General features: G+C 34.7%; 1 protein-coding gene across 4 annotated transcripts in view; it reads left to right on the top strand.

Annotated features, from left to right (window-relative positions):
- Nucleotides 1-5,925: 5,925 nt before the first annotated feature.
- The window catches only part of LOC127806381 (protein REBELOTE), a 34,547-nt gene continuing 26,883 nt past the window's right edge, over nt 5,926-13,589 (top strand). Inside the window, exons 1-6 of one of the 4 annotated variants that reach the window (XM_052343623.1) lie at nt 5,926-6,256; nt 6,513-6,638; nt 12,219-12,279; nt 12,792-12,900; nt 12,996-13,050; nt 13,163-13,257. In XM_052343623.1, the coding sequence (XP_052199583.1) occupies nt 6,530-6,638; nt 12,219-12,279; nt 12,792-12,900; nt 12,996-13,050; nt 13,163-13,257 (429 nt within the window). In that variant the 5' untranslated portion in view covers nt 5,926-6,256; nt 6,513-6,529. Of the gene's footprint in view, nt 6,257-6,500; nt 6,667-12,218; nt 12,287-12,791; nt 12,901-12,995; nt 13,051-13,162; nt 13,258-13,589 lie in introns of those variants that run through there. The other 3 variants (XM_052343622.1, XM_052343624.1, XM_052343625.1) reach the window with 3 other exon arrangements.

Below are 13,589 nucleotides of genomic sequence, written 5' to 3'. Positions count from 1 at the left end.
CGGAAATCCGAGCTGACTCGCCCAAAATTGAGTCGACTTGGGCCGAGTTGACTTGATCTCCTGGACGAGTCGACTTGGCCGAGAACGAAGAAAAATGGCCAAAAACCCACCAAAAACCCACAAAATGGACTCCAAACACCCAAAAACTCTCATTCTAACTTCCCAACCCACAAATGTCATTCCATGAACAAAATATGGGATGAAATATACCCCATGAAGACTCTCAAAGAGACCCAAAACCATCTCAAACTAAGAAATTAATATAACACTTACAACCAAAAGAGAGTAACCATTATACCAAGAATGATTTCAACACAGTGGAAAAGACAACATCTTGTATCAGATGGAAAAATAGAGAAAAAAACTTGCACAAAATAAGATTTAAAGTGCAAGTTGAACTTACCTTTGATGATGAAAATTGAAGAGACGAAGAAGAATAAACCCCTTCCAACTACATCCTTCAAGCCTCTAGTAACAAAAAGAAGAAGACTGGAGAAGAAGGAGAAAGAGAGCCACGAGAGAGAGAGAGGAACATGAGGGTTTGGGGGGAAAGTGTTAGACATGGAGGTGCTATGGCACACACCAAGAGGGGGGGTGAATTGGTATATTAAAAATAATTTTGAAACCTTATGAATGAATAATGAATTAAGTAAGAACAAAAATGCCAACTGAGACAAATAAAAACATAAAGCATTGGAGACCAAGATTTATAGTGGTTCGGCTTTACAAGCCTAGTCCACTACCTTAGCTACCCATTAAGAATTTTGAAAATAATTCACTAAAACCCCTTACTTAAACTAAGTAGGTCCTCTAGTCTGTGACTAGAAAAATTACCAAGCCTCCCACTCAAAATGGGCCATCTAGCTACACAAGCTAGGAAAATAAAAATGATACAATGAAATAGAGAAGTTAAGAGTTAACATTCTTAGTTATAAGTTTTCTCACAATGAACACAAGGCTTATTAATGAATTTACAATGATAGAATGAAGCCTTGAAGAGGAAAATACAACAATGAATGCATAGACTCTTGTAAAGCTCGAATAAAATGATTTGTAATATTTAGATCATCTCGTTTCCGTCCATTAGCTTTCTCTTGATCATCCTTGATGTGTATATATAAGCATCCCAAGAGCCTTGCCCGAAACTAACCGTTAAGATTTGAAAAACTAACTGTTGGAAGCTTTCTGCGAAAAGAGATGGTCAACAGAAGATAATGGATAGTCGACTATATTTTTAAATAAAACAAAGGCATAGTCGATAGACAAGAAAGCATAGTCGACTATTGTCCAACAAAAACTATTGATAGTCGACAGATACATTCACATAGTTAACAGATCAAAAAATACAAAAAAAAATTATAACATTATATACATACATAATCGACAAAACAAAATACATAGTCGACTATCCTTGCATAATAGTCGACAGAACATCAAGTATAGTCGACTATCGTGGCACATAGTTGACTATTGATAGGCATAGTCGACTGCACTAACACACATAGTCGACTATTCATTTGAAAAAATAAACGCTTAATAGATAACATGTAAAAGAATACTTAACAAGTAAATGTTCTCATTTTGTTTAATTTATATTTTACCTTCCATTTACTATAATACATAAATGTAAATAAGAAAATACCCCATATTTGGATTTAATAAAAATATCCAAAAAATCAAAATCCATAACGATAAAAAAATAGAATTTTGGTTTTAGTACAAATTCAGGATTTAACAAGTTTACCACTCTCAAAAAACATACATTCTATTTATTGAAAAATTCATTAAAAATCATTTTATCACCAATGGATATTAGATATCAAAATACCGGAAGATAGTTTCCTAAAAAGAAAACATTTTCATATATGTCTCCTTATATGGTGCTAACCTTCCAGACTTAGAAAAATATGACTTTGAAATCTCGATATTTGAAATTCATTTGATTTACATTCTCACAAAGTAATACTTGATATTGAAATTAATTTATGTTGAAAACCACTACCTTGATTCATGACTTAGGGATTTAATAAAATATTATTTTTCATCATCAAAACTAAGTATACAAAAATAAAACAACATTCTCCCCTTTTTGAGAATGACAAAACTTAAAATCAATTTCAACAAATCTCTCCCCCTTTTTGTCTTAAATCAAAAAGATAAGGCTTTTAAAAAAAATAGACTCCTCCTTCCTTAAACCAGAAGATAATCTCTCTCCCCCTTTTTAACTCTCCCCCAACGATAGTTTGAAAAACTTCATTTTTAAATAAAAACATTTCAAACGATTTCACAAATCACAAGACTTTTTTAATGTTTCTTTTATAAAACTAGAGATAGCTCTCCCTTAAGATGGCATAATTAATATCATATAAGATTTTTGAGCACATGCCATATACAAAAACCTTATTCATGAGATGCCAAAATTGAAAAAAAATCATACCATATTGCATATTTATGATCATATTAGAGTCGATCTATATCTTTTCTAGAAATCACTCATATTTGAACAATCAATATGCTTGATCAAATGCATAGCCATTCATCATGAAGAGGCATATACATCAAATGAGCAATATAATAGTGAAATATATCATTTCAAGCGAATATAAAGACTCTCTTTGAAAAAACTCTCTCTTAAACTCACACGGAAGGTTTTAACCATAGAGACATTTTTCATAAAAAATAGTAATTGTCTCAATTCAAAAGATTTTCACAAACATATCAATGGCCATAAATTTGATGAATAAACCACATGAACTTACTTTTCATATATTCAAAAATAAGTGGTCATCCAAAAGTATAACTCTAAACAAGTTATGACAGATTTCATATAAGAGACATTAAAGATAGGCTTTAAGAACATATATTTGTCTTTTTATGATTATAGCCATACTTGTAATCACATGGGATCATTACATATAGATGTCTTCAAGAAGCAAGATGATCATTTAATTAGTTAAAAAGAAAAAAAAACGTAATTTCTTACTCAAGTATTCACTCGCCATATAACAATAAGCAAGCTATTTCATACAAGAACAAAATTATTCATGACATGAATACAAGATGCCATCAAAATATACCATTTATCAACTTTTAAAGATCTAAGAGTTTGACGGCGTAGCTCTTTGATTTAACCAATGATAGATTTGAGAGAAATGAAAGGTCTAATCTTCTCTAAATTTGATATAGAGATTTCGAAACTTCTTCAAATAAACACTCCAAGATGATATTCTATTTTTGAGCATGATCCTTTGAATTTTTGCTACGACTATAGCACTTGTATTATCATATTTGATTAGAATATTGTGGGGTTTTATGTCATAGTCTTGATGTTCCATCCATAGGATTTGAGCAACTACACATTCACCTTTAGTGAAAGAGAATGGAATGGAATTTTACTTCCTTCTAAACAATGACACTAGGAAATTTTTTATAAATTTGCATGAGCCACTAATATTCTTTCTAGCTATTTTGCCTCCAAGATGGGATTTCTTAGAATTGGATTGAAATCTAGCATATAGGTAAACACTAAATACAATGTTCATCCTATTAGGTATAAAATATAGCAATAGTCCAATCATATTTCTGTATAGCTCATTTTCCACCATTTGACATTTTTCATATTTGTCTAGGCTTGATGTACTACTAATCTAGATTTAATTCTAATTTTGTTTATAAGCACCATTTTGGTTACTATGATTAGGTGATCCTTAGGTCTTGGAACCAATTGCATACATCACTTCTTTCAAATTTATTTAGCTCTTACTGCATAGCCATAAACCAATTTTCATCCATTAAAACTTCTTTAATATTTGTGGGTTCTATTTGAGAAAGGACAAGCTACATATTTTCTCTATTGAAAATGATGATTTTCTCTTTTCATGAGCTACATTTTCTTCATTAAGCATTTAAACATAATATCATTTGGTAGATTTGATTCTTTTGATCTAATGAGAATTTTTTCAAATCTTTATCCTAATTCTTTATCACCACTTTGCTTGGGTTTTGGAACTTCAACTCTCACATAATTAACTATAATTATAATAAATTTTTCTATAGAGTTCTTTTATTAAATACTCTTTCTACTTTACTTTGAATAAAATACCCTAAGAAAATTTCTTCATCAAATTAGAATAATTCACACAAAGTCTTTACTACTGTTAAGGATAAAACATGTACTACTAAAAATATGAAGATATAAAATTTTGTTTTCCTATCTTTATATAACTCATAGGGGTTTTCTTTAAAATAGGCTTTATAGAAATCATATTCAACAGATAACATGAGGTGTTAATGGCTTAGACCAAAAAGAAATTTTGTCACATAGCACAATTCTAGCCATTTCTTGTAAAGATTTATTTTTTCTTTTCAATTACCTTATTTTGTTCTAGCACTAGAAAATTATAATCAATACCATTTTCCTCACAATAGTGTTTGAATTGTTCATTTCAAAATATCTCCCATGATCACTTGAAATTTTTGAAATATATATATATTCATTAATCAAAAGATTTCAAATTTGTCTAAACGTTCGACTCTTAGAAGCAAGAAATATTAACCAAATGATCATAGAATAATCATTTGCAATGATGAGACCATAATGCTTTTCACTTAGTCTTTAGATTCTCATAGGACCAAAAATATCTAAATAAAATAAAGTTAGATACCTAACAAAATAAGCTATGTAGCTTTTAAGTTAAAAGAGTAACTTATAAGCGATATAATTGATAAGCCAAACAGTTTTTATTTATTATCAAGTTTGTGGTGGATTTTTATAGTTTTTTTAAATGAATTGGGTTTGGTTTTGGGTAGGGGTGGCAAAACGGGTTGGCGGGTCATAATTGTGTCGTGTCGAGATACACATATAACACAATTATGACAAACATGAACACGATATGATTAACTAATCGTGTCAAAACCCTCAACTCTAATATGAACATGTTTATTAAATGAGTTATATGACATGACACGCGTAACCCATTTAACAAACAAGTTAAACAAATTACACATGACACGATATGATAACCCACTTGTTAAATAGATATGACATGACACGTTAACACGAATAAAAACCTATTAACACGAATAAAAAATGTTTAACCAGTTAAAATAGAAAGATTCTCGATAATCAACACATAATAAAAGTCATATAACATGTAAAATAAAATACAATAATCCCAACAATTTATATATTAAATCTACTAATTATAAATATTAAATTATAATTATCAAAATTTTAAAAACATAATAATTTTTTTTATATTATAATTATTTTTAATTTATTTTTGTAAATTGGTCTTAAACATGTTATTTCGTATATATTCGTGTTAATGTGTTTAGATCAACCCACTAACATTTTTAATTAAATGTGTCATTTTGTATATAATTGTGTTAACATGTTCTGGTCAACCTGTTTAATTAAACGGATTATTACGTGTCTAAACGGGTTAACTCTCATAAGACACGAAAATAACCGTGTTATAAACGGGTTGACCTGTTTATGACTCGAACCTGATTAGCCCCAACCCTAACCTGCTTAACTCTATGTCGTTTCATGTCGTTTAATCAAGTCGTGTAAAAAATTGCTAACCCTAGTTTTAGGCCATACCTATACTTATATTTATAGAAGTAAAACCTAACCTAATTTTAAATGGGTCTGGGTTGGGTTTGATAGGTTTAACTCAGACCCAACTTATTGACAGGACTAGATGCAGATAATTGGAGTCCATGTTGTATGGAAACAGAAATAGAAAACGTTTTTAATATGAAACGAAAATATGGAAATGGTAGTTTTCAAAAAAGTTAGGGAACTGAAATTTAGGGTAAACTGTAATTTTAAAAAATATAAGAGTGTATGTAAAATTAATTTATAATTTATATACTATAAATAATATTAACTGGTAAACCTAGCTTAGAATTGAATCTCAGTGTTCACTGTTCTCTGCCCAGAGCAGAGAGACCCACGCCGCCGCTCGCCTCTCGCCGCCGACCTGTCTCGCCGTCGACGGTGACCGCCGCTGCTTCCTCCGTCTCTGCCACCGTCGCCGCCTCTCGCCGTCGACGCGCCTCTTGCCGTCTCCCTCGCCGCCGATCTCTCCTCTCTCACCGTCGACGCTTCTCCGCCACCGTCGCTCGCCTCTCGCCCTCGCCGCCGACCGCCGCTGCACACTCCATCTCTCGCCTCTCCGCCGACCGCCACCGCCTCGCCTCTCGGTGGCCCAAGTTGCGGATCTGGCGACCATTGTCTTCCCCGCTGCAGGTGACCATTGTCTTCCCCACTGCAGGCGACCGTGGTCGCCGGAAACGCGTTTCCAGCGGGAAACTCGTTTCCCACAATTTTCTGTAAATTGCGAAACCGCCCCGAAGCGTTTCGCAATTTACAGAAACGGCTCGGAAACGCCGAAACGGCGCCTCCGAGCCGTTTCCGTGCTTCATAGATTGGAGTATGCTTACTGTAAAAATGTGTATCAATTCATGGTTGTTCGATATTTGATTTTGTTCAGGATTGTTGCCAGCAAATTACTGCTAAGCAATGGGGAAGCTTGGGAAGAAGGCAAGGAAGTTTGCGAAGAAGAATCTTCAGTCCGTGCTCAGAAAGAAACGGAAGACAAATGCTTTGTTCAAAAAGAAATCTTATTCCAGTTCGTGCTTCTCTGCTTTCAATACAATGTATTTATGTAATACATATTTTGGGTGATTATTTTCGTTTAAACTGCGGTAGTTGATACATACTTGCATTTTTATCTAATATATTGATACATATGTCTGTATGTAATTCATACAGTTGGAGTTGGGGGGCAAAATTTTCTAGTTTGACTTGCAATAATTTAGCATAAGCTTAATAGTTTGATGCATTTGGAGCGTTTTTATTGAAAACTCTGTCAAAGATATAATTAGCCTGAATATTTACTTCATATAATATGTGGGGTTGTTGAAGATGGAATAAGTGTACATCATCAATACTTATAAAGGGAGAGTGCGCTTTGGTGCTACCATTCTTTTGCAGCTGTCACATTTTTGAAGTTCAAAAAAGATATCCGTTGTTCCTTTTTGATTATAAATTTATAATCTCAGTAATCCTTCATTTTACAAACTGTAAGGACCATTTTGGAAAACAGAAAACTCTCTCTTAATACTCATGTCCTAAAAGTTTTTTACAGGCTGTTTCTACCTTTATTTTACTTTTGTTGTAGATGTGGTCTTTCAGCCTTCTACTTCTTCATCTTCATCCCATCCTTCCCTTGGCTTGCTGTTACAGCAGGTTCCTTCTACCTTTTGCCAGGTCCTTCAGGACTTTTCAATTAACTGCTTTTAGTCCCCTATATTTGTTGTCCGCATTAAAATAGTGTTTTTTTCCTTTCCTTTGATTCATTTTGTTCAACCTTGATTTCATAGTCTGTTTATCTATATGTCTTGGTAAGTTATTTGGGCTTTAATACTTTAATACTTTGGTTTGCCTATTTAATTAAGGGTACTGCAGGTCAAACTTTGAGTAACCAATCATTATTCTATAAAGTTGTTTATTTGTTACTTGGTTGCATGCATTGGGACCTAGTATTGCATTACTCACTCATGGAGATCTAATAATATTAAGTTCACCTCCTGAATGCCATGGATCAGCCCAAAAGGATCTGACATTTGATAGTCCCTCCTGCATACTCCTTTCATCCTCATAAAAAGGTAAATACATTCTAGTAAAATTTCAAGTGGGCCTGTCTTCAGCAAGCCTCAACTTACAAAAGGTTGATAAACAACCTTCCTTTTCCTCTAATTTCTATAGGGTTCCCTTTTTCTACATTAATTTTCTGAAAACTGGACTGGGCTGGCCAGTCCGACTGTAAAAAGGAAACCAGCTGGCAGTCTGGTCTGGTCACTGACACAAACCGGCTGGTTTTTTGTTGAACTGGCCTAAAAACTGCCCAGTTTTCCAATAAAATAATAAAAATAAGACCACACAAATACAGCTGATCTGAAGCTTTTCTCAAACCATTTTCCACTGCCAAAATGTTTACCAACCAACTACCAACAACAAAAGAACTAAAGAAATTGAGAGAAAAAACCAAAGGAGAGAGAGGAGAAGAGGGTTATAGAAAGGATCTGAAAACTGAGATGCTCTTCACCACAGCAATGGCAGCAGCGTGAACTTGGTCTTGGCAAGTTGTTCTTTACAGTTTGTCTCTTCCTATGGTCTTCATATTAGTCAATGCAAACCCTTCCTTGAACAGAGAGCAGAGGGGTGGGTTTGAACCTTGAACATTCTAGAACATTGGTATAATTGTGTATATCTTCACGTTTGGGGGGAGAGAGAGACATAATTCTTTTGGGCTGCTTTTTCTATTTTGCAGAATGAAACCTTGTAGTAATAAATTAGAGAGAGAGAGAGAGAGAAGGGGGACGATTTCTGAAGGTTCTTGGACCGTGGAAAATTTTGTGTTTTAAGTTATAACTTTTTGTTACATGTTTTTTATTTGTTCTTATAATGTTATAACTGTGTGATATAATTTCATTTTATTTTTATTTAAATTTGTGTTATTATAGTATTTGGTGTTATTTTTCTTTTTTTTTTTGAGATGTTAGTTTTAATTATTATTTATTTTATAAAATTACATCCCCGTCCAAGCTCAGTCTGATCATTGACCCTTGACCCTCTCCCCTTTTTGGTTTGATGCTTGATCCTATTTTTAAAACATTGCTTGATACCTCCTGCTGCCACTCTAGCAGAAATGAAAGTCCAGTCCTGCCACTGACAGTACCAGAGACTTCTGAGACACTGGATAATCCTGTACTTTGGTCTTCTGAAGGCAAACAAATCTGCTTTTTGCTTTCTCAAAAGTGACTTAACTACTTGTTTTTGTTTTGGTTGTTGACACATCTAATGGTCCAAGACATCAATTTCAATCTTACTATACATAGGGAATAAAGTCTTTTCTATACATAGGGAATAAAGTCACTCCCTACGTCTACTGAAGGGGGATTCTGCATTAGGTCTGTTGGTTACTGCTACACAAAAGGCTTTTATGTGCTGTTCAGTTGTGAAAAACTACTCCAGTTTTCCAGAAAATTACTCCACAGAAAACAGAAAATTAGAGAACTTGCTCAAATACAAAAATTTTCCAAATGAAAGATGGAGATTCTGAAAATGTGGTTTCCAAAATTGAACTAAACTTGGAAAACGACTAAAATGAGTTTTCTATATTTTCCTTGTTAATTTAGAGATTTGGAAAACTGCGTTTTTCAAAAATTTTTCACAAATCATCTTCATCTCATTCTCTAACACAAGTTAGATAAAAAAAAATAAAAACATCTCTCTATTTTTGAATATATGTTTATAATTTTGTGAAGTGAAAATCAGTTTCTATAATTCTAATATTTTAACGCATTCTCCAAATTTTCTATAGAAAATGAAAATTAGAGATTTTATAGTAAACCGGAGATAGAAAACTGGAAATCATTTTCTACAGCTAAACAGCCTCTCAAGTTCTCGGTTGGTTCTAAAGTTCCTTGGAGTTAACATTTTCTTTGCCTTCTTCTCACTTTTAAACTTTAACCTACTATCTATTTGCAAATAGTTTCATCACTTCTAATTCTCATCCACGTAAAGGCAATTCCATAATTCAATGTAATTCTTTGATTCTTCTAGCTGCCCTTGTTGAAGTTTGCTTTCCATTCTCATACTCCAAGGATAAACAATCCGCCCTACGAATTTCATTACTGACAGTTAAATATAGGCTACTTATTTAGACTTAACACAGCCAAAAGAAGACAAGCTAATGACCTAACTAATGGTTCATTCGAAGAGATTAAAATGACCTCCACTTTTCCAGCAAGAAGACCATGACCCTTCTAGTACCTGTCTGGTGGACACTCTGGAAAAGAAACTTGCTCCCCTCCCCTCCTCCATGTAAGCCTGCCAACCTCATTCAAACTAGAGTCCTCACCAAGATGAGGAAGGTAACAACCAACCAAAATGGCTTGTTTTCTCAAACTTTTCAGACTCACCTCATTACCCCAAAGAGAACAGGAAGGAAAAAGACAGCTAGGATTGGCTGAAAGAAAAAAACACTCCAGGTTGTCAATAACAGAAAGGAAAGGCTACTTACCTCATTCCAGCTCTGATCTGATATATTGGCCAGCCGAAATGCACAAAAGAGGTTGTGTGGTTATGAAAAGTCTAGCACTAGGCCTGAAGTGCCTTTGTTCAGCGACCCAACCTCATGCATATCTGGGAATTCTATGCAGCTTCTGCAGTCTCTCCCGTCAAAGTTTCTCTTGTGAGAGGTTAACCTTGTAGCCTGCTGTCACTGTAATGGTAGCCAGTTTGTTACCCACCAATTCAAGTATCTAGCAGATACTGTGAAGGTCCCTGAACTGGTTGTGAAAGAAATGCTCAGGTTAGAAGGAGGCCTTAATGAAGCTAAGTTTTGCCCATTACTATATTATCGGCCCATTACTATTATTATTGGCACGTTTAGAATTAGAGAAGCCCTCATGTGTGTCATCAAAAAACCATTACTCAAATGTCACACTGCGCTTGCATGCTCAGGCAGCTTCTGGTGGCAATAAGAAAAAGTAAAAACAGCTCCATTTATGTTTTGAAAAAAGAGAAACACTTTGGATGATACCTTCTAGTTTTGATTCACCAAAGCTTGAACCAACATTGTGTTTGGCACCTCCATTGCCAAAACTTCCAGCTAGCTGGTCAATCAAGCCTCCAAAATAGTCTTATTACTGGTACCTGATAAAACCAACAATCAAGCCTCCAGGCAACTAGAGGGTTGCATTGCGTGAATAAATGGCCTACTGCTGACAGCATGTGAAGGTTTTCCCTGGGAGGAGGAGGCCCCTCATCATCAGGCCCAACCATCGGTGGAATCAGACTCAGGTATCTTTCACGGTCTAGGGAACTAGGCTTGACACCCTTACCTTCATAAAGGCTCCACCATTATTACTTGGGGGTTTGCTTGCCCAGATCTATCCACTTCCTTGAAGAAATCCAAATCGCTACCTTTGGATTGGGATAAATCTCCAATAGTGGGTCTGTGAGCCCTTGTAGGTTCATTGTGCCAAAGAGCAATATCAATTCTGACACCCCTGCTTCTCTTGATTATGCAAACGGTATTCTTCTGTTCATAAAATTCCCAACAAGTTGAAAGATTGCCCCCTAGTTGCAGAATCTTCCTTTCTTCTTTCATCTCTTTCCCTATGTTAATTGAAGGATATGGACCTCCCCCCTTCCCTCTCTCTCTCTCTCTGTTTCTCTCTGTGGAAGCCCTAATTCTGTCCCCATTGGTGTTATGTGGAGACAGATGCCGATAATCACACTGTGAGCAACATTCTTTACAAATTATTGTAGGCATGACGATTTATAATTGGATTGTCAGGCTTTAATGCTTGATTGTTTCACACATGTTCATATAGTTTATCCCTTGTGTGTTCATTTAGATTCAGATTAAAAAGGCATTTTCCTGACGATGCCTATACTAAAAAACATTTTACTTAAAACAAGTAGCATCCTTGATTGGTTTTAAAATGTTTGGGACGTGTAGTGTGGAGACTTGCCCTTTGTGTCACCCTGAGTTCCAATGGCATAAACTGTTAGGAAACACTCTCATCACTGTGTATCAAGTCCTCTAACACTCTCCTTCACATTTGATCTCAACTTGCATGTGATCTAGAGAGGCAAATAGCAGATCTAAATAGTGTGCACCAACACATGTAAAAATAGTGTAGAATATTGAACATACTGGGAAATAAACAGTTCACAGCAATTTTCTCTGAGATCTCTTTACCTAGAGATGTGGTACATTGTTAAGTCACCATCAGTTCCAAAAAGTTTAAAATGCTAGGAAAGGGACTCAACTAATCATCAAAATTCCAATGCATGAAATGTTGGGGGGAGCAAAATTTTGGTTACACCAAACCGTAGCTACCTCTGGCAAATTGAACCACATGGACCTACGAATAGATAATTGAATACCTAGATATTTGACACTTTCCTTGTCTGGACTGCAGCCATCTGGATTATTTTGTTAAAAGATTTTACAGTTAGGATGGTTATCAAAATTTTCATTTTACTTTTTCCTCTGCAATTTCATGCCCTTGTTTGATATTCAAGCAGTAATTGATTATTTGAGCTTGACAGTTATTGGCATCCTCTTCTTTATAAAGTTTTATAACTCGGTTCAAATTTTATTAGCTAGAGTTCAATTTTTTTGCTGCAGAAGGCCAGCAGGATGCTATTGAAGACCAAATTGGGAATATGACGAGGCTCCCAGGTGGAAGGTATGAGGTGAACCAAAACATCATTTTGTGTCCTATCTGTTAAAAGTTAAAGCCACTTGAAGTTGTTCCTTCTCTTTATAGATTTTCAATATGTCCTGTTTTCCTTTCTGTTTAAGATGGTTACTTCCTCATTTAAAATCCCATTTGAGTTTACTGATTAGTCGTCTATGAAATCATGCCTACCACCGGTTCACTAGAAAATAAATGCTCACTCAGCATCACTTTACTAGGCATCCCCTTGTGAGAGAATATAAGAATGTAATGTATAATTCCTCGTTTTCTCTGTAAGTTTCTGTGTTTGGTTGGCAAGGAGGTTTTAAAATGGTATTGTTTGATAGTAGAAATTTAGAGTCAAAATAAATACTTATATCATTGCCAAACTTCTTCTTTTTAATACTATCATCATTGTTGTTGTGCATATGACATGCCATCTGAGGCTTTAGAGGACTGTTTAACCATAATGTATATACTGGTCTTAAGTTAGTTCTTAAGAAAATCATTATTCTTCCCAGGGAACCTGCAGATGAAGTGTCTGAGGATGTTTCTCTTGATGTGATATTCAATGAAGATGACAGTGATGTGGCTGAAGATGCTTCAGACAGTGATGGGTTTCTCTATGAGGTTTGAACTGTATTTTGCTTGAATATCACATATTTTATATTGCCTTTCCCCTTCTATTAGGGTTTTTTGCATTGATTATATGCTTCTGCAAGCAGGAGTCCAGCTGCCCACCTGTTGCAGAAAGTAAAAGTGAGATCAATTTAGAAGATGGTAAATTTTTTTCCGGTGTTTTGAACTCTTTATTAAGCTTTTCCTTTCCTTCCATCTATCAATTGATCTGCTGCTCCTTTTTCATCTGAATTGATCAGTATTTATTTTGCAGACAACAGTGGTATTATTGGCATGTCAATGCACAACAGTAAAATTTATGAGGAGCTTGCTGCTAAAAAGAAAACATTGGATAAATTAAAGAAGAAGGTAAATCTTGCTTTGTCAATTTATGTACTGTTGAAGGATGGTATTTCTGTACTTATATCTTCTCCTCAAAATCACATGTGATGCTTTCTAATCCTTGCTGAGAATTCTGGATGAATTTGTCTGTTCAAGGATGCACCAATAAAGTGAATCAAGTGAAAGCCACATTAACTTCACTGTGACACCGTACAAGTTGACCCAGAAAAATGTTAAAAAGGCCCTAGCCCTTGGTTTATCATGACTCTTGACAAATAGTGGTTGACACGGTGTTGATTATCCACACACACAAACATGATTATCAAACAAATATCAAAGACTATCTTTCTTTTGTGATA

The sequence above is a fragment of the Diospyros lotus genome, chromosome 7, assembly GCF_014633365.1.
Source record: "Diospyros lotus cultivar Yz01 chromosome 7, ASM1463336v1, whole genome shotgun sequence".
In the NCBI taxonomy this organism is placed as follows: Eukaryota; Viridiplantae; Streptophyta; class Magnoliopsida; order Ericales; family Ebenaceae; genus Diospyros; species Diospyros lotus.
The sequence above is the reverse complement of the archived record's forward strand: the minus strand, read 5'-3'. Positions and strand labels throughout refer to the sequence as shown.